Here is a 20,016-nt window from a genome sequence, read left to right as displayed (position 1 = left end):
AGACTCCACAGGTGATGGCTGTAGCCACAAATTGCTCACTGAACATATTAAAAATAGGAGAATAGATTGGAAAGAGGCAAGTCATGGGAATACTGCCATGGTTTTTAATCCTCAGTGTCTTGAGTTCATTTTGTGTAAATTGTTAATTTCTCCTCTGCCTGCTTGTCCTGAATGGCTTGTGTCTATGGCCAACAGAAACTTACAGAGTTTCTCTCTTGCTTTTTTCTTAGCTGTATTTTATGCTTTCTTGTGTCTATGTTTGTTCAGGGGTTTCATGCCAATAAAATCTCAATCTTTCATTTCCCGTAAACGGAAATATTTCTGAGAAGTAATTTCTGAAGCACCCTCGTTTATCTCAATTAAATATAATAATCAAATTCCTGGTGTAAACATTTTGATCTTGTAATGTTGAACATGTTTTAATTGCTAAATCAAATCTTTGGCTTGTATTGTTTTCTGTCCCCGATTTTGCTGGGAAAGGGCAGAGAGCACTCACTGCACATGTACTGTGCTACTTGCATTGTAGATGCTTGTTGAGTAGTTTGTTGCTCTTACCCTTTTATCCCACTTCACATGCTTTTCAAAATGAGGCACAAACCCTGGCTGGCTAGGTCCTTGATATGCTGTGGCTTTCCTAAGAGCTCACAGGTCAGTAAACATTGTCTGATGGATGCCTGTCTGTATGTCTGTTCATGAAAACTGATTAATCTAATGGTCTGTGTTATCTTTTGTTCTGCCTGCTCTTACTGACAGAAAACTGAAAAGTCTCCAGGTTGCTTGGTGGGTTCCCAAACTTGCAGTGTGAACGCCGACTTCTTATGCCAGCGTTCATTTCTAATGCCATGTTGATTATGCTGGGCTAAAAATGCCATCTTTTCAGTCGTGGGTACCAGCTGACACTCAGTCTTCTCCACCTGTCCTGAAGGACCCTAGAGAGTGAGTTGAGCTGTAGGCTGTGCATGCCCTGATCCAGATCGTATCACCTGGTCTATGGACCACAGGATTTCACAGGTGGCAATGACTTGCTTGCATTTCAGCTGGTTGGGCCCATAATTGTTCTTTTATGAAGTTATCCGAGCTCTCAATATGTACTGATATGAACATGACTTTCATTTGGGTGAAATGTGTGGTTTGGACAGTCTTATGTAATCTGTCCAAAGAGATAAAAATTATTATGCTGAAATGAACTCATAGATCATTTATGTCAATGTTGAATAACCTAAACATAACTATGTTCCTTTAGGGGGGGACATTTTTGCTGTCTTTGCTATTGACTCTTTACATAGTTTAGGGTAAAATCATGGGTTTTCTAACAGTACCTGTATTGGCCTTACTGTTTCGTGCATGTCTCTGTGAATCTTGTGCTCAGTCAAGTGGCAGTTTGACAAGTGGTGCTGGGTAGTTCCCTTACATATGATAAGATGCCAAGGCAGAAATACAGTCAAAGGTTTTTGAGTCTGTAGCACCTTTTCCTATTCTAGGGATGCTGTGATGTGTGGCTGTTGATGTACTGTAGGCAAGCTAAAATCTGTTGAATATAAATAGTCAAGAGCTGGAATATCCAGATCTTTCTTGCCGTATGAACATGAATTGCAAACCTAGAAAATCAGCAAAGAGGAATTCAGTGGCATTGTTCACTTGCATGTCTAAGCATTTGAAGCTTTATGCACTTAAGTACAGGAAGTTTTGAAATCTGTAATTTAAGAACATCATGGTATTTAATATAGTTTAAACCAATTGCTATGTAAATGTAGCATTCTGAAAAAAATGAAGTGCAATTTGAAAGGTTGAGGAGACACGAAGCCATTGCTGCAAGGAAGCAGCGAGTAAAGGTTTCTTTCATACTCTACAGAAATTTGACTTGTCCAAAGTAAACCTTTGATTGATATGTTCATGCAGAAAACCTCCAGCACTAACAGTATCCGTGGCAGATGCAGAGATGTCTGTCCAGATCTATAGGAACCTGGAACAGGAGCTCTGGGGTAGGGATTGCCTGCTACACTTTAGTGAGGGCTGTTAGATACCAGGGGTGGTGGTGCTCTAGTATTGATATTGATGACTGTTCTGCTGGTTGCCTTAATGGATAAGAAAGGAGAGGAAATACCAAGTTCAATATACAGATCAATTCTCATGTCTCTCAAAGCTTCAGCAGTACAAAGGCCTAAATGCATATACAGAGAAGATTTAAAAACTTTAGGTAGGCAGACAAACTTTTTAAACTTTGGCAAACTTACTTACTTGATCTGTAGCAAGAATATATCTTTTGCTATTCCCAAATGTAGGGCATTTTAGAGGTTTTCTATACATAAATGAGGTGGCGCAGTTGAAGGTGTTTGGTTCAGGTGACGTTATTAACTTGTATGTGGTACACAACATTTTTTTTCTGAATGGAATGGCTCACAGGTTTGCAGTGTATGAAGATTTGACTATCTTACATTCATATGCTTTGTATATGAGAACATAAATTTGTTTTTATGAAGAACATCATTAGAAAGCAACCTGTAAACTAAGCCTGAGAAGCTGTTTGCATGATGCTTTTTTTTCTCTTTCAATGAATTCACATTTGCATTTTGATTAAATGACCAGCGTGCTGAAATCTCTGAGGATTTTTTTAAAAAAGTTTAGTGGCAAATATTTATCCTTTGATTCTGTTCCTCATAGGACTCCTTGATCAATGACCCAAATTTCCTATGGGAGGCTTCGTCTGTACGGATTCTCTGATGTTTAATAGAGGGGTCAGCTTGCACTCCAGTCTGTCCTCATTGATTGGAGAAGACACTTTCATGAGATTTGGAATACTTTTGTGTTTTATTAAAATGTTTGAAATTGCTCAAAAGCTTTTAGGGAATGTGCAAGGGTAAATGGCAGCAGAAACCTTTCCTGAAGGAGCTATGTTAAGGAAGAGAAGGTTTTATTTTAATAAAGTTTTTCTGGTAAGGTATGGCTGGAGCTCTGTAGTAGTTTACAATAACAAAAGTAAAGAAAAACTTGGTATCTCAAAGATTTAACACCGCTACCTGGAAGTGTGTGTCCCCTGTAGCTACAGATACAATTTCTCATGTCGTGTAATACAATTAACTGATCTTGCAGCATTCCTAAGAGTTCATTCCTGGCACACTCATATTCCTTGTTACACAATAGCTGACATTAGTCAAAGGCTAAAGCTGTGTTCATGAGGTTTGAGTGTGTGATTTGATCTCATGCTTTTAGAGTTCAAACTCACTACATTTGGTGAAGCGTTTAGACAATAAAGCAACCCCTGTTTCTCTTTCCCAGTAAGTAACAGATGCGGGTGAAAGATCCATCAAGAGCCAACCCCGAGAAACCAAAGAGAAGCAAAAGGCCTAACAGGCCGCAGGATGAAGACTCTTCAGATGATATTTCAGGTAAATACATTAGGTGATGTTTGGCCCTGAGGTTAGAGGGCTAACAACTTCCCTGTTGACTGCTGAAAATGACAAATCAGTGGTACCGTTAAATGCTTTTCTTGTTTGAATTTATAGCAGAAATATCCCCGGTTAGGTGTTTGTGACATGATCTCTTGTTACACCACATGACTGCCCGGAAGGGCTGGAGAGTTGTTTGATCTTCAATGGTAACCTCTTCAAAGGAGGGGAACAGTCCTTTCTCAGTCTGTAGAAGGTCAAGTTTGCGTGGCAGGAGGTTGCTTGGCTGAACAGGAAGCTTCCAACTGAGCTCAGAGGCAAAAGGAAGGACAGAGAGGGTGGAGGTGGGTTTGGGCCGCCCTTGTAGGGGCCCGGAGTGTGCAGGGCTGGTATTAGGTAAGCCAGCCTCAGTTGGAGTTGAATCTGATGAGGGGTGTGAAGAGTAAGATGGGCTCGTATGGATGCTGTGACAGTAAAATGAAGGCTAAGGCAAGTGCAAACCTGCTGCTTGAGGGGGCAGGGGACCTAGGGACATGGGACATGGGAAAAGGCTGAGGAGCTCAATCTTTTCTTTGCGTCTGTCTTCACATGTAAGCTCTGCACTCGGTCCTCCCTGGTCTCTAAGCCTAGTGGCAACTCTGGGATTTAAGCGTTGTCCAGAGTAGAAGACAATTGAGAGCTGCTAAGCAAACTGGACACGTGCAAGTCCATGGGATCAGATGGGATGCATCTGAAGGTGCTGAGAGAGCCGGGTGATGTCATTGTGAGGCTATGCTCTGTCATCTTCATGACAACAAATTGAGGAGAACAGCTGATATGCTGGAGGGTAGGTCTGTTCAGGGTGACCTAGTCTGGCTGGAGAAATGGGCTGGCAGAAACTTCACAGAGTTTGACAAAGGCAAGTGGAGAGTTTGGCACCTGGGCCAAAATAACCACACGCAATTACAGGGTGGGAATCAATGGCTTGAAAGCAGCTTTGCAGAAAAGGTCCTGGGGGTCCTAGTGCACACACAGAATAAAGCAAGAGGTGTGGCTTGTGCTTACTGTATGCTGGACTGTATTAACTTGAGTGCAGGTCAAGGTCTGCGCTTCTTCCCATCTTTTCAGCACTTGTGAAACTTGGTCTGGAGTACCCTGTCCAGCTGTGGGCTCCCTGTTACTTGTCAGAGTGAGTCCAGCAGTGGGTCACCCCCTCCACATGGTTAAGGAGATGGAGAACATGATGCGTGCAGAGGGGCTGAAGGGAATGGATTTCTTTAGCCAAAGGAGTGAAAGTACAGTTTCTTTCTTTGACTGCCTGATAGGTGGTTATAGTCTGAGAGCCAGGCTCTTCTAGGAGGTCTACAATGAGAGGACTAAAGGCAACAGACAAAAGTTAGAACAAGGAAAATTTGGCTAGGTGTGAGGAAATTTATTTTCACCATGACCATGATGAAACAGAAAGCTGATTTTCTAGTGAGGTGGTAAAACCTCTGTCCTTGAAGATCTAGTTGGAGGTGTCCCTGCTTACTGCAGGGGGGCTGGACTAGATGACCTCTAAAGGTCCCTTCCAACCCAAAACATTCTATGATTCTAAGATATTCAGCACTCAGCTGAACAAACGCCATCAACAACCAGCTCTAAATTTGTATTTGACCTCGCTTTGACTGAGGGTTTGGACAAGATGGCCTTCGGAGGTCCCTTCAAACCTAGGTTATTCTGTGATATTATAGTGGAATTTGTACAAAAAATGTGACGGAGAAGAACAGTGGTTGATACTAATGTTCAGAATGGCCAGTTGTATTAGGGATGCATAGGTATTTGGAAATCGTTTTTTGTGGATGGGAAAGAAGGTCAACTGCTTGTGTTGTTACATGGAAAAATAAATTTATGTATTACTTTCTATTGACACTCCCCCCCCCCCCCCCAAAAAAAAAAAAAAAAAAACAACCCAGGGAAATGAATTTTCTACAAAAGTAGTCCTTGTACTTTTGTACAAAATAGTTTATCTGTTTTTAAGAGGTGGTGTTTATTGACTTGAAAAGGATTTTTGTTATAGAAAGCCTGAAATAGATCCTTCATAAAATTCAGTATATGGGGAGCAGCTGGCTGATTTTTCCTATTTTAGTTCTTTGACTTTTTTTTTCCTAATGCTGAATTCGTTGAAGACTCTGCTCCTTCAGTATACAGATGCTCCCTTTCATAGCTATTATTTTTAATGGGTGAAAGTGAATATGTGTCATTTTTGCTAGGCTTAACCTGCCAACATGTGAGCCAAGCAGTGGATGTGCATCACGTGAAGAGAGCGGTAGCTCAGAGCGTTTGGTCAATATGTGCAGAATGTCTGAAGGAAAGGCGGATGAGCGATGGTGAGCCTGTGGCACCTTCGGACATATGGCTGTGTCTCAAATGTGGCTCTCAGGTAAGCATATGTTGGAAATTTATGGAGGTGGATAAGCCCTGATTTTCTAAAGGATATGACCGCTGTAGATCCTTGTGTCTTTGGCATCTCGCTACCTTCAGTGAAACAGTGAGACATAGGTGCTTACTTGTGAGAGTCTGTGCTTCAGCTTTTTCAGTGGAGTGGGATGTGGCCTTACGTTCTTCTTGTCCGTTTTTCGGCAGTGTTTTGGGTTAGCTTTATGTGTTACGGTGGTGTTGAGCATCACAAGTAGTAAGTGATGCTCCTGCCCTTTCTTTGCTCTTCCATCTGCATGCTCTTGCCACTCACAGAGAATTGGCTCCAGGAACTGTGTGGTTGCAAAATGCATCCATTCAGCTGGCTCATCTGGCAGAAGATCCCGCAAATACAGACGAATGTAAAAAATGGATGTGCATATTGCTGAATCAACTTACACCATGGACACTCAATTGCTAGATTTGATTGAAACCAGGGAGAAAGGACTGTGCAGGAGTGAGAATGCTGCTTTTTGTGGCAGCTAGCCATTAGATTGGAACAGTTATAATGTCAAATCGTGGCTTCAGAGTTTAAAATGGCAGGTCCTGACCCCAAGGGCTTGTGCAGGTTTCTGTCCTGCGAGTGAAATAAAGCCTGATACAGAAAAATTCAGTTTCCAGGCAGTGTCATGCTTGGTTCAGCTAATAGTTGCCTGAACAAAGCATTTAACAATTTTCTTAGACTTTCAGTAGGTCTTGCAATAGTAAGGACAGAAAGCCAGCTCCTACCAGTATTACCAGAAGAGATCTAATTTTGCAAAGAAACATGCTGTTAGCAGGCTTCAGAAGATGGTTAACTGGATCTGAGAAGGATTCATGTAACTCATCTCTGACAATTTGTAGTTAAGGTGGGCTTTTAAAAGGTGTTAAATCTGTGTGCTTTTTCATGTTTACGCTATTAATAGCCTCCAAAACTCATGCCTCATTCAGAGACCAGTCCTGAATCTTTTAAGTCCCGCTCTGTAGATACTTGAAAAATTGCAAATGCGTCTCTTGAAGTTGCTGTACATAAATGGTGTGTTCTGAGTAGCTTTTTACTACAAAAACAATTTATGTGCCTTTTGTACTTGCTGTCTGGAATGCATTTGGCATTCTTGAGCAGTGAGGGTTACCTATGCTGTCCTTTCCTTGATATTCTGTGGACTAAATATGCTACATAGTCATTTAATTAACTTTTTTTTGAGAATTCTTACTTTTGTGAATGGCATAATTTGCTGTCTATTGAAACTTATTCAATACTTACTCAAAAGCTAGGAATTATTTCTATTAAGGTAAAACAAACAATAATTTTCTATACTTTTAACTGATTTTTCCAAGTAGAAAAGATGAGATTTTGGTTTTGTTCAATACTTACTCAAAAGCTAGGAATTATTTCTTTTAAGTTAAAACAAACAATAATTTTCTATACTTTTTACTTGGAAAAATCAGTTGAAAAGATGAGGTTTTGGTTTTATGTTGTCATTGATTTTCCTTTATTAGTAAAAAGAAAATGTGTTCATTTAAAAAAAAAGTTAATGGATCTTTATAATACTGGATTATAAAGAATATTAAACCATCTCAATCCTTGAGAATGCTAAATGAGTATTTAGGGCACTATAACTTTCCATCTAATTTTGAAAAGTAAAGTTTTTGTAGTTTATTTACTAATAATACAGTCTTCCCCTACTTCCCTTTTTTCCCTTTACTGCATTGATGTTTCTGATTTTAGGGATGTAGTAAGAACTCAGAAGGCCAGCATTCTCTGAAACACTTCCAAACAGCACGTGCAGAACCTCATTGCATTGTTATCAGCCTCAGCACATGGATCATATGGTAAGAATCAGTATGCAGGTGTTCGTGTGTGTGTGTAAGGACTACTCGTAACTTAAAGCAGCATCTTCTCATGATAAAGAATGATTCTGACAGATAAAATGAATACTTTATACAGAGGAAAGGCAGGCTTTCTGGAGAGAAAATTAGCTTGTCCTTAGGACTCTCAGAGCGGTCACAAATCAATCCTAAGATAGAAGTTTGAGTCCATTGTGTTTTGTAGAGAGTTGGCTGGTTATAGGAGTTTGTCCTTTCTATATGATTATTTGCAGGACTATAAATTGAGATTATTTACATCTGTAAGTATCACAGTGAATTGGGACTGATCTATAGAACATATGTGAGATGAGAGAATTCAATTTTATTCCTCTTTTTAGTATGAAAAATTGTAACCTAGAGCTTAAGTAATTTGTGTAAGGTTGCTAGAGAGGTTTGTTAGAGCTGGGATGTGCATACAGATATCCTGAATTCCAGCTCATTTCTTCTTCTGTTTAGGTGTTATGAATGTGATGAAGAGCTGTCAACACATTGCAACAAAAAGGTTTTGGCTCAGATAGTTGACTTTCTTCAGAAACATGGTTCCAGGGCTGAACCAAGTAAGTTTACACAAATAGTATTATCTGGAGACATCTGTAATGTACTGTGTCTAAAAATGAGCATTTCAGATTTTAAGTCATGTTAAACATACAACTGAAAAATTATGTATGATGTGAGTATAATATAGTTTGTAATTGCAAAATTACTTGGGCAAGTGCCTGTTGAAACATAATTTATTGTTTTTTTTCTACAGTATGATTACATTTTAAAAAAATTTTGGGTACCATAGGACAGTTTTTCTGAATTTTGTCTTTAATGAAGAAAGTTTATTGTAGAGAAGATGTTACCTTAAATAAGATGCTATCTAAATTAATGAACAAAAACCATCTAGAAGCATAGATGAACTGAATTTTCCTACTGTGGATGTGTCACATCTTAAATTTTTTCTGATCTGAATTTGTTTTCCACATTTAATTAAATTTATTTAAGTGGATTTTCTAGTACTCTGTTGTTGGACATAATGCTTTCGGTTCATTTATGTTATTGGGTTTTAATTGATAGAATGTCTTTTAATAGAAAACAGTATTATTTTCTTATGTTAGGAGCCTACTATATCTTCTCAATATATGTAATAGTAGATAAAACTTTGTACGTGTGGCCCTTAACTGTCTGCTCTTGAAAATGTTGATGTTATTCATCCCTACTGTAACACACTCGAGAGCATTTCTGGCTTGTGACTTACCGAGTGCATTGGATTCCAGATATTCTTCATAAACAACAGCTTAAGTAAACTTCTAAAACTATTGGTTGCAGTTTTTAGCAGAGGTAATCAGCTGGTTAGAAGTAAGAATGGAAAGGAATTGCCCTAGGTATTCCTCCAGATGCATGTGCATAAATCCTACTGGTTTTAAAAGGTGTTACATATTTTTTCAGGGGAAAAAAATGAAGGGCCACTCAGAAATACATATTTTATGTTTTGATCTTGTCATGAGTTGTATGTTAAATTACATAATTGTAATAAATTGATAAATTGCTACTTTCTTCATCTTTTCGCTTGGAGCAATGAAAATACAGTATGTGATTTCACTTTTGTTCACAGCTTCAGTTTCAAGTTTATTTGTAATAAGCAGGTGTTGCAGCTTGCTTGCAGATGAAAATGCTGTAGTGTTTATTTCAGTTAATTTAATGTAAACAATTTCATTCTGCTTTTGTACTGCTGGGTGAGACTTCCAGAGTGATACGACTGTGTGCTTCATGGTTTAGATTCTTAATTTGTGGATCTTCAAAATATCTAAAGTTTTCAGAGTGTGGTGCTTAGCAGTTTTCTGTGAAATGCCTTAAATTAAGCGACCAAAATTCCAGACTAACTCAGGAAAAGTAAGCTTAAATTAGGCCCAGGATTTCTTAAAAAGCAGGTGTTTATAGCAGAGCAGGGCAGGGTATATTTCTGCTGTATATGTATTTGTGTTTCATTTTGATACTCTGTTTTGAAAACGTATATATTGCATTTAAATATTTGCCTGATACAACTGGAAACTCTTTTCTATAACTGGAAACAAAATTGTGTTGTTTTTGTTTAGGGCATAAACATTTTTCCCTTTTCTTTTTTTTCCTCCTCTTTTAGTTAAACCAGTTTTCCCTTCAGTTTCTGAAACCAGCCATTGAAATGAAAAACTAGCTAGCATCCAGCTTCGGTCTCTCGTCGTGCATGTGGTGGTAGCAGTGCACTGAGTTGGCCCTGCTTGCTTTGGTGCCTTGGAAAAGGAGGTTCATGACAGTGATGTATAAGGTAGAATTGGGTACCGACGGTGATGTCAGGCAAATGGTGTGTAGTGGGCAGCGCGAGGGTCCTCCTGCAAGGTGGTGGGAGGTGCTGGGCAGTTTTAAATCGGTGAAGTACCAATTTCCCAGCACCTCGGACCGTGTCACCAGTCTGCATGTTTATGCTTCATCCTTCAAACTCATGCATATGCCTGGTTTTGAGCGGGCAAACAGACACGCTGGTGTCCTTCAGAGCCAAGGACGTCACGGACAAGCCTTGCAGGGTGGCCACCTTGGCAGCAAGAGGTCTCGGCGCACAGAGGTTGCTCCTGCAGGGCTGTCGTGCCGCTCCATGCCAGGAAGGGGTGAAGGCTCACGTGCAAGCCTGTTTTCATGCAAAAAGCAAGCGTGTGTTTGTCCTTCCAGTAATGTTTTACAGGTAGAAGTCAGTGACCCTCTCCACATGGCAGAGAGTATGGCTGTGCCGAGCAGTTTGGATCCCGTTCATGAAAGCTCTGGGAACGTTGGCCCAAAGATGATTTGTTGGGTTTTCCTAACTGGCAAGGGAAAAAGGAAAAAGCTGTTTGCCTGGCACGGCCTGTTGCTTTGGGCCAGCCTGCTTGCTGGAAGAGGCTGGGGAACAGCCGTGTATTGATAAGTAAGTGGTGTGCGTGAGAGGGAATTCCCAAGCAGGGCTGGCGTTCTTGTTTCACTTTGATAAATGCAACAGCAGTGCCTTTTCTGTTTTATGTCAAATACTTGGGCTGACACATTTGGTACTTCCCCTAAAGAAAAGTAACTTAAGTAAGATTTTTTTTTTGGTGTATTAGACTGCCTTCAAGTATTTTTAAAAACAACCAACCTGAAATCAAAGTGTAATTCATGCTGTCTTCCAGAAAACAAAGGACACAAAGTATAACAGTGAAAATTAACTCTACTATCTGACACATTTGGTACTTCCCCTAAAGAAAAGTAACTTAAGTAAGATTTTTTTTTGGTGTATTAGACTGCCTTCAAGTATTTTTAAAAACAACCAACCTGAAATCAAAGTGTAATTCATGCTGTCTTCCAGAAAACAAAGGACACAAAGTATAACAGTGAAAATTAACTCTACTATTGACGAGTTATCTTTTATTTTTTGTAAGTGTAGCATTTTATTTCATATTACAGTGATATTTTCAGTGTAACTGTTAGCCTTTAAACTCTGAGTTGGCTTACTTTTTTTATTCATTTTTCATATTCACACATAATAAAAATAAACTAATATTAGTTAAATGAAAAGAAACTTGTGAGAAACAACTCGTGTAGAACTGACAATTAATAATTCATATTTCCCACTTAAAAATAGGTCTCGTACTTTTTTCTCATTGCTTTTCTGTTTCTTCCTAAAAAAAGCAGCTGAAGTGAAGACGCTTAATTTTCATATCAGAATGTGGCATTGTAACAATGATTCACCTTACGTCTGGATTTCTATCTGTTGTAACAACTGGTTGGCATGGTGCGTCATTAAAATTCAAATAGCATTGTGTAGAAATTTCTGCAGAAATGCATTATGAATGTGGATGTAAGTAACAGATGAGGGCTGCTAGGTTTTTTTGGGGGGGTTCTCAAAAGTGCAAGAGTCATTTAAAGATAAAATAATCAGCTTAAACATGTAAGGGAGGGCTATATAGATTTCCTAATTTATGCATCTTGGAAAATAAACAAAAGCAAAATGCTTGTCATTTGGTACTAATGTGGTGGAATAGCGTGGCAGCGGGATCCCTGCTTTTCACTCAGCCTCTCATAAAGATTCAACTTCACTTCAGCTGTAAAAATGTGCAAATTACATTACTACTACATGACTGACTTTTGTAATTACATTAAGCGATTGAGATAAATCCCAGTGCTGGGTTCCCAAAAGAATGCTTGCAGCTGTGTGATTTTCGCATCTGATCCTATGGTTTGTTGTACCCAGCAATGCCTGCTTTTCTTTTTTTTTTTTCCCTTTTTTTTTTTAAAGGAGTCTGTTTGGTTAAGAGGTCATGTTGGGCACAAGATGGAAGAATAAAGCAAGATTGCTTTCTAGGGTGTACCACCCAGAAATTTGTTTTGTGGAAAAGGTTAGCAGGCCATGATGATTTTCACAGAAAGGCAGGTGCAGTATTGTCCGCGTGGCACACTTGTGAGCTTCACATGGACATAATGCACATGTAGTACACAGAAACCATGCTGAGACATTGCGATCTGCGTGTCTGCTCATTTGCTGGAGAAAATAAATTGTTTTGCAGTCTTAAAAGTGACTATTACGCATGTTTTCCTTTACAAAAGCCAAATTAGATGTCGGTGGAGAGATAAGATTGCATACTCAATTTTTTTATACAGCAGTTAGTTAAATTGGTTTGTTTGGGAATAGAAGGGGAAGGAAGAATATTTATTCTCAAATTTTGTAGTTAAATTTATTGTTGGGAAGGTCAAGCAGAGGAATGAGATTTTGCTAGTAAAGTTCAGCTGCCCAGGTTTGCCAATAGGTGAAAATTAGAAATTTGATTTCTATTTTAATGGATATAATGAATATAAAACAAAGATTAAAAATTATATAATTTTACAGTACAAGTAATAGGTGTCGTATAGAAAAACAAATAGTATGATGAATAATTTTTCAGATTTGCATTCGTCTGTGGATATTAGCAGTTGACAAAGGATTGCACTGAAAAAAAGAATTGTATCCTTTCATAACTGATTTTCACTACATGTAGTTTGGAGCTTGAAGTCATCTAAGTCCATTCTATCTATTTAAAAGGAAAACTAGAAAAATAAAGCAGAATATATTGATTCTCCAAATCTGAGATACACTTCAGCAAAAAGACGTTCCTGTTGTCGGTCATAAATTTTCTTTCAAGTTTACTTACTTGTTAGGGGCTGCTGTTAATTATACGGGCTGCAAAAAAATGAAAACTGAATCATTGGCAAAAAAGTTTTTAGGCATTATGTCATTGTTATCCATGGATTCTTCCCTTTCCTGTCCACGTACTTGTAAGGTGTAGCACAGGTCATCTGCGCATAGAGGATCAAAGCCGGTGCTCGAATAGCTTGTTCTTTCACACTGTGCAGATGTGTTTTTTAGTTTATGACATTCTGGCAGAATCAGAGAAATAAAACTGCAGTTTGTAATCTTTAATTTGGTAGGATTAGTAACACTGCAAGAGAAATTGGGCTTTTAAAACGCAGAGCTAGTGACCATTCCAGAAGAGAAATGTGCTGTTTTTCTAAGGGTTAGATTCTCATTGTTATATAGTGTTGAAAAAAAAATTAAATTTTTTAAACAAAAAAGGGATGCCAGACAATTTAGTAGCATTTGATAATACAGCATGATGAGAACTTGATAAAAGAAAGGCAATCTATTAACCTTGCTTTTACTGTGAAGACCTTCAGCTGAAGTACCAGAGTTGTATTCAATAGAAAAGGCTTGACCTTGGAATAAAAGTGCATATTCCTGGAACCCTCATTTTTAATTAAAAAAAAAAAGTTGCATTGAAAAGATGAGCAAAATATGCTTACTCCTCTGACTGAAAGAAAAATCGGATGCCATTTATCTTTCTGATTGCATACCATCTGCACCCCCAGGCACAGCTCAGTTTCAGCAAGGGTGGTACAGAAGTCCACGTCCACTGCAAATGTTTGAAATACTGACAAAACAAGTTGATAGGAAACCTGTGATAAGTTTTCTGAACGTCTTTTGCAAGAGGATGTGTCGGCACCATGTGCACAGCGGTAGGGTGTCTCTGCAGCCAGATAGGCTTTGTGGAGAGAAAAGGAGGTTGTGGTGATGAAGGCACAGCTTGGGTGAGGGTTTCCCTGTGTGACTGGATTAGAAAGACCACCTCTACAACAACTGCAGAAGGAGTCTGGCAGAGAGGTGTAGTCTGAATGTGTGAGCCCCAAAACAGTCACAGTTGGACATGCTGTCCCCATGGTGCAGGGACAGCCTTGCCTGGGGATGATGTCCACAGTGCCTGAGAGGGGTAGAGAGGTTGAGGAGCACCATGTCAAGTCTCTAAAAGATGTAATAGTGAACTATGGACAGAAATCAATCTATGAATTTATGTACTTTTGTGCTTTTCACTTGCCTTGATCTTGTTAATGTTAACAAGGTCCTTTATTATAGGTATTATTGCACGCAGTGGGATGGTTTGGAATACTTCTTTTCTCAAAACACTGTTTGGCCAGGAGCTGAAGGCCCTTGTGGGCAGCAGCAGCTGACAGCCCTTCCGATGGAATCCTTCTGCTGGGATCCTTGTTGTGTCTATACTGGCATAAAAGTCACTTTTCATATCCAAAAGCACGCCTGTTAAAACATTACAGGACTGCAAGATTGTGTCAGCAAGAGTCCACGAAACAGTTCAGTGCAAATTCACTTTAAAAAATTGCATATTACCCTTTTGATTATTAACATGCTTGTAGCCTCAGGTTAATCTTGCAGAAGGACCCTCCAGCCCCAATCTGTAGCTGTATTCGCTATCACAGTCATTACCAGCATCTTCTATTAAGACTGACCAACTCTTCACATGTCAACTAAACATTCAGCTTCAGGCCTGTCTGTCATTTATCACTGAACTGGGGACACTGAGTAGAGTTAAATTAAAAATGGCTGTCCCTCTTCTGGCTCTGTCTATGTCCTTAAAAATATCTGCGTGGAATAAGCGAGGCAGCAGATAATTCTCGTAACGGCAAAGCAACACTTTTCTGTCAGGACTTTTTCCCAGATACAAAAATCCTAGTAAAATGTCACGTGGATAGTGTTTGTACAATCTATTAAAAAATCAAGAGGCAGTAATTAGAACCTTCTGAATTAAGGGAGGTTCCTAGACTTCAGCAACAACATACAGGCCTTTTCTTAATTTACTACTACTTCTCCTTATCCCTATACTAATTATCCAGCTTTGTGGCAATCGGATGTCTGGTTCTCATTTATTGTGTTTTATAATTGCTTATTCATCCAGCTCTTATCGCAGAGCTGGATGCTTGGGCTTTGTTTTCCCTCCCTTAAATAATTTATATGTAAGGTTTAGCAAATGGAACCTTGCTACTTGTGTGAAGCTGCCATTTAACCATGAAGTTGAAATGCTTTTATTGAGTTTGCCCTGCAGATATGGTCCGCTGTGGCAGGGCTGTCCATATTTGGTGGCTGTGCAAGGAGAGCCAGGTGGTGCTGCAAAGCGTAGCACAGTGAAGCGTGGACAGATCTAGGTTTGACATTTGTCATCCTGTACTGCTAAAGGGAAGAGAAAAATCTGCTTTTCCATATGCTTATGCTTTAATTTTTGCCTGCAGTTTTGTCCAGATGGCCTTGTGAACATTGTTTACTTTAAGATGCTGTCCCAGATGTTTTTGAATGCCGATGGATAAATGCAACAACTGTGGTATACTAATACACAAATTATTTACACAATTTTGGCTTTTTTTTTTTCTTTTTTTTTTACTTTTTAACCATCTCTTCTCCCCAGCACTTCCCTGTATGGCAGACTTTTCTGAGGGGAAGAAGTCTCCACTTGTATTATTAAATGTCTGAGAGCAAGCAATGCCTTCAAGCTGCAGACACTTGGAGCTCCCATTCTCCTGCTATGGTTCTTTTGGAGCTCTGTGTGGATGGATGAGTCTCCCAACCCTGTAGCATGCCCCTTGTAAGCATGTCAGTGAAAAGGTGGTGCTGCACGTAGCCCATAAAACTGCGACTGTTTCAGGGTGTGAGCGGCTCCCAAGCTATTTGTCATTTGTTGCATTGTCTGCTTTTTCAAGGAGAACTTGATCTCCCACTTTGCCCTTGTACTGTCTTAATTTTCCACACCAGTGGAAAGGAGAATATTTCAAAGCTGTGTAAGCAGTATTAACAAGAACATTTAAAAATGTTTTTAAACAGTACAGCACCTCTAATTGTGTTTTGACAAACTCAGGCACAATTTGGAAGAATAATTAAGCCTTGATGGCACTATAGGGTGCAGCGAGACTGCATCAGAAGCTTGTTGCCAGATACAATAGATAGTTCAATGGCTTCTTTTTTATTTAATTATATTTTTTCATCTTCTAAGCAAGAAACTATCTAGGAGAGCACATAAAAGAACCTTTTGGCATGAGCATTTCATTAACGTAAATAGGTCTGTTAGTTATTTCTCAAGAACACTTTAATGAGACTTCAATGTGAAACTCATTAGAACAAATACATGAATTCATATGTCAAGACAGAGATTGCAGCATCACGGTTCTTGGCATCTATTAAGTCCATAACTCGTTTACATTGACATGCGTTGTTAATCAATATTTAAGACACTGCAGATGTCAGTAATGTTCATATTTAGTCCTGCAACCATGACAGTATGAAAGTTGCTAGTAGAATTCGAGGCTAAATATTATCTCAAGTCTTGCTATTACCTCTAGGCTACAAGTTAATGACTGTCTAACTTTGCTGCCCCTCATCTATTTAAATAATAAGGGAAATAAGGAAATACATGGACATTATACTGGTAGCATATCCCATTGCAGTTTTTATCAAATTTTTGTTGTATGACATTAAACCAACAGCGTTGTATGCATTTGGGTTGTGTTAGCAATTCCTCAGGCTGCGGCAAAGGGAGGTGGGTGGAGGAGCAAATGTAGCCTTCGGGGAAACTGATAACAACTCGGATTCGGCCATTGACTGAGTTGTACAAGACAATTCAAACAAAGTGCGATAATCAATAAAGACCGTGTAGCGTTCAGGTGGTAACTTTTGGTTACCTCTTTTCAAATGCACCAAAAAGCAGCCTTTGCGTGGGGTTTCTGTTGTGTCTAATGAGCGCACATCTAAACTGCCTATTGTTAATAAGCTAGCAGAGCTGGTTTTACTTTATTTATGGCTTGGGTAATTGAAGAAGTTACAGTCTTACCGGACAATGTAATTGTTGTGGAAGGTTTTGCTGGATATATGTAGGGGATATATGTAGATATGTAGGGGATTCTTTTTCCAGGAGTTTAGCTGCTGATTTTTTTTAACTTTTAAAGTTAAATCTTAACTGTCTCTCTTTTTCTTTTTCTCTTTCTTTAAAGACTGTATCTTTAACTCTTTAACTGCTTTAACCATCAAGTTATCTTTTCCTATATATTAAAAATGGTAAGTGTAATCCATGGAAGGACTGGATTGATTAAACTCTGCAATTATACAGTAATGTTAATCTGTAGTTTAATTATAGGTTCATCCAAAATCATACGACTCCGTGAAGAAAACAGTGAAACAAGTGAAATACTGAAAGGAAAAAGTTCTGGTAATGGCACATCTGTTCCAGTCAAAGGAATAAATAATTTAGGAAATACATGCTTTTTTAATGCTGTCATGCAGGTAAGATGGAAATATCATACAGCTTTCTCTTCGTAGACTTCAGAAATACTTAATCTTGTATAAACTGTGGGCTTCAGAAAAGGTTCTGACTGTTACCAGTCTTCATTCTGCTTTCTGAAGGTCCTTTTCAAATTCTTTTCACTCCTTGCTATCCAAGCAATATTTCCTGTTATAACAAAAGAGAATTCTTGGATCTGTTGTGTTTTTCACAGTAATGAGACAAATGAAAATGTCAAGTGTTTTATACACTGCATATGTGTGTGGGTTGTACTCTAGCATATGGTTTTATTTGTAGTTCAGCATTGGGCAGTCATGAGTAATGCACGGTATTTACCATACCGTGGTGGGTGTGAAAAGTGGTACTTTATGCATAATGTAAATGTCTGCACGGTGTATTGTGATGATTTTAAGCCCCTGCAATGGATGCAGTTATAAAAGTACTTTTATTGCTTATGCTTTTTTTTTTTTTGTCTGACCAGAATAAGAGGAATGAGCTGTACTAATACACTTTTACTGACGTTGAGTGTACAACTAAGCCAACAGCTTCAGAAAAGCAGCAGCCTTAGTGGGTTTCACATTAGAATATCCTCTTGCTTGTCAGTTGAGCAGAGACATCTGTATGTCTGCAGACAGGAGTGAGCAAATGAGAGAACACCGCTACGAAGGTGCTCGGAACTGGCACTCTTTACCTGGTGTTTATAGTGGTGATGACAAAACTTAGCAAACAAACAGTAAATTTGTAAGGAGTAGAACTACTGCTAGTTGTTCGAACCCTAAGGAGTAGAACTACTACTAGTTGTTCCCTGTCCATACATAGGGCATTGTTGAAACCTAAGTGATCTGCAGTCAGAGTTAACCAAAAATAAAGAAACAAAGGTGAGATACGTGGAGCTGGTTTCTCTCTTAAATTCAGAGAGGTAATGCTTTTCAGCGTGCCAAAGCCCTTGTGCTTCTTGGGGCATGACGAGGTGGACTGCAGAGATTAAAAGAAACAAATAATTTGTGATACTAAATGTCCTCACCATAAAAAAAAAAATAATAAAATGAGCGAATCTTGTTGTTCAACAAAAGTAACAAAGTTATTACTAGGAAACTATTTTGGAATTACAGAAACAGCAATAGATACAATTTTAGAAACAGCCTGAGATCAATGATCTTGGCTCTTAAAAGGGTAATACCTGCTTTTTCGGGTGGTCCGATTTAAGCCTCAGTTGTACATTATGAAATATATCTGGGTTTGTCTATCACTGAAGCTAGAATTTATAAATAAAGAAAAATGTATAGTTGGAAGATCAGCATGTGTTTCTTGGGTTTATTTTTTTCTCTTTAAGAACTTGGCACAGACTCACATACTAAATGAACTGATGTATGAGATGAAGGAGAAAGGAACAAAGTTAAAAATCTGTCATACTTCAGACTCCCAATTGGTAAGTATGCAGTAAGAAACACAAATCTGGGGAAATGTGGGAAGAAGCTGGAGGCTGGGAAAGTGCATCTCCATCAAAGACACACTCCATTTCCATTTTCTTTTCCCTTTTAGTTGTTTAGCTGGTTTATGATATCTGTGAACTCACTCCTTTTACAAAACTAATTATTCAGCCCTGGAGGAGGAGGAATAATCACTTCCTTTTACGTTTTGTGACATTGAAGTAGCAAGTAATGCCTGACCTTAAGAAAGAGTGGCAGGCTTATTTTTGTTTCTTATTTCATTTCCTCAGTGTGCGTGTATAATACAGGAAATAGTATATTTGGCTCTAGAAAGTGTTAATGAAATATTTTATTCCAGTCTGTCCCAGCCCAGATAAAGAAAGAAGTTTACAGAGGATTTTTTATTCTTTTTACTTTCTTTTTTTTTTCCTGTTTCTGCTGTTTGTTGGGAGCTTTCTGGTGGCAGTGAGGGTTGAGGGGTAGGATTCTGTTTCAGATACCTCTGAAACGTTCAAGATTTCTGTATGTTGCTGTCAATGGTGTTCATAGCTTCTCCAGGCAAGAACAGTGTGAAATTCACTGTACTGCTGTCTGTATTTCCTCCAGTGGCAGTTCTGAGCAGCAACATGTTTCACTAAGTTATCCCGAGCCACGGCGGAGGTCTGGAGCTTGTTTGTGCCCAGAGGCTTAGAAAGCCAGTGGTATGTTGGCCTATGCTTGATGCAAAACTTACACAGCCATAAGGTTGAAAGATTTATTTTTTGTTTAATGGCAATGCTTACAATATAAATAAGATCTTTGGAGCAAAGACTGTGTTTTCTGGTCTTTGTATGTCAACACAGGATTAGAGGGCTGCAGTCATCTAACTAATAGTAATGTAGAAACTCCCAGCTGCCTGCTTGGTAAAGGGCACTTGTCCACCTTTTGATACTGTATATAATGCAAATACTTTATATTTGTGTGTATCTAGAGCGCTGATGTTTTGTGTGGATCTGTTTTCTGGATGAGGCAGCCTCTCTGATTGATTGTCCGGCGGTTGTAAACTGTGTTTGCGAGAGTCAGGCCAGCTGGTGGGAAGCACTGTGGTCACGTATGAACCTGTGAGCGTGTTAGGGAGAGCTGGTGATCTGTGGCTGTTGGGATGCAGGTGGCATATAAGCGGTGCAGGATTGTCTCCTGCTCTAAGACTGGCTGGGGTGGCTGCTGGCTGTCTCCTTCCAGCCGTGGGACCTGCTGGCTGGGGTGAATCTCACACCAGGAGGGGCTGTGCAGGATGCATCTCGTGCCTGTCCCCCCTTTGGGGTCTGC

General features: G+C 39.1%; 1 protein-coding gene across 7 annotated transcripts in view; it reads left to right on the top strand.

The window, feature by feature from the left end:
* Positions 1-20,016, top strand: part of USP45 (ubiquitin specific peptidase 45) — a 55,658-nt gene that overhangs the window by 4,782 nt on the left and 30,860 nt on the right. For all 7 annotated transcript variants that reach the window (XM_009649063.2, XM_035888763.1, XM_035888764.1 and 4 more), the window contains exons 2-7: positions 3,277-3,386; positions 5,618-5,787; positions 7,531-7,634; positions 8,127-8,227; positions 17,135-17,280; positions 18,612-18,707. In XM_009649063.2, the coding sequence (XP_009647358.1) occupies positions 3,287-3,386; positions 5,618-5,787; positions 7,531-7,634; positions 8,127-8,227; positions 17,135-17,280; positions 18,612-18,707 (717 nt within the window). In that variant the 5' untranslated portion in view covers positions 3,277-3,286. The remainder of the gene's footprint in view (positions 1-3,276; positions 3,387-5,617; positions 5,788-7,530; positions 7,635-8,126; positions 8,228-17,134; positions 17,281-18,611; positions 18,708-20,016) is intronic.

The sequence above is a fragment of the Egretta garzetta genome, unplaced genomic scaffold (genome assembly GCF_000687185.1).
Source record: "Egretta garzetta isolate BGI_Z169 unplaced genomic scaffold, ASM68718v1 scaffold231, whole genome shotgun sequence".
Classification (NCBI taxonomy): domain Eukaryota; kingdom Metazoa; phylum Chordata; class Aves; order Pelecaniformes; family Ardeidae; genus Egretta; species Egretta garzetta.
This window is presented reverse-complemented; position numbering and strand designations above follow the sequence as displayed.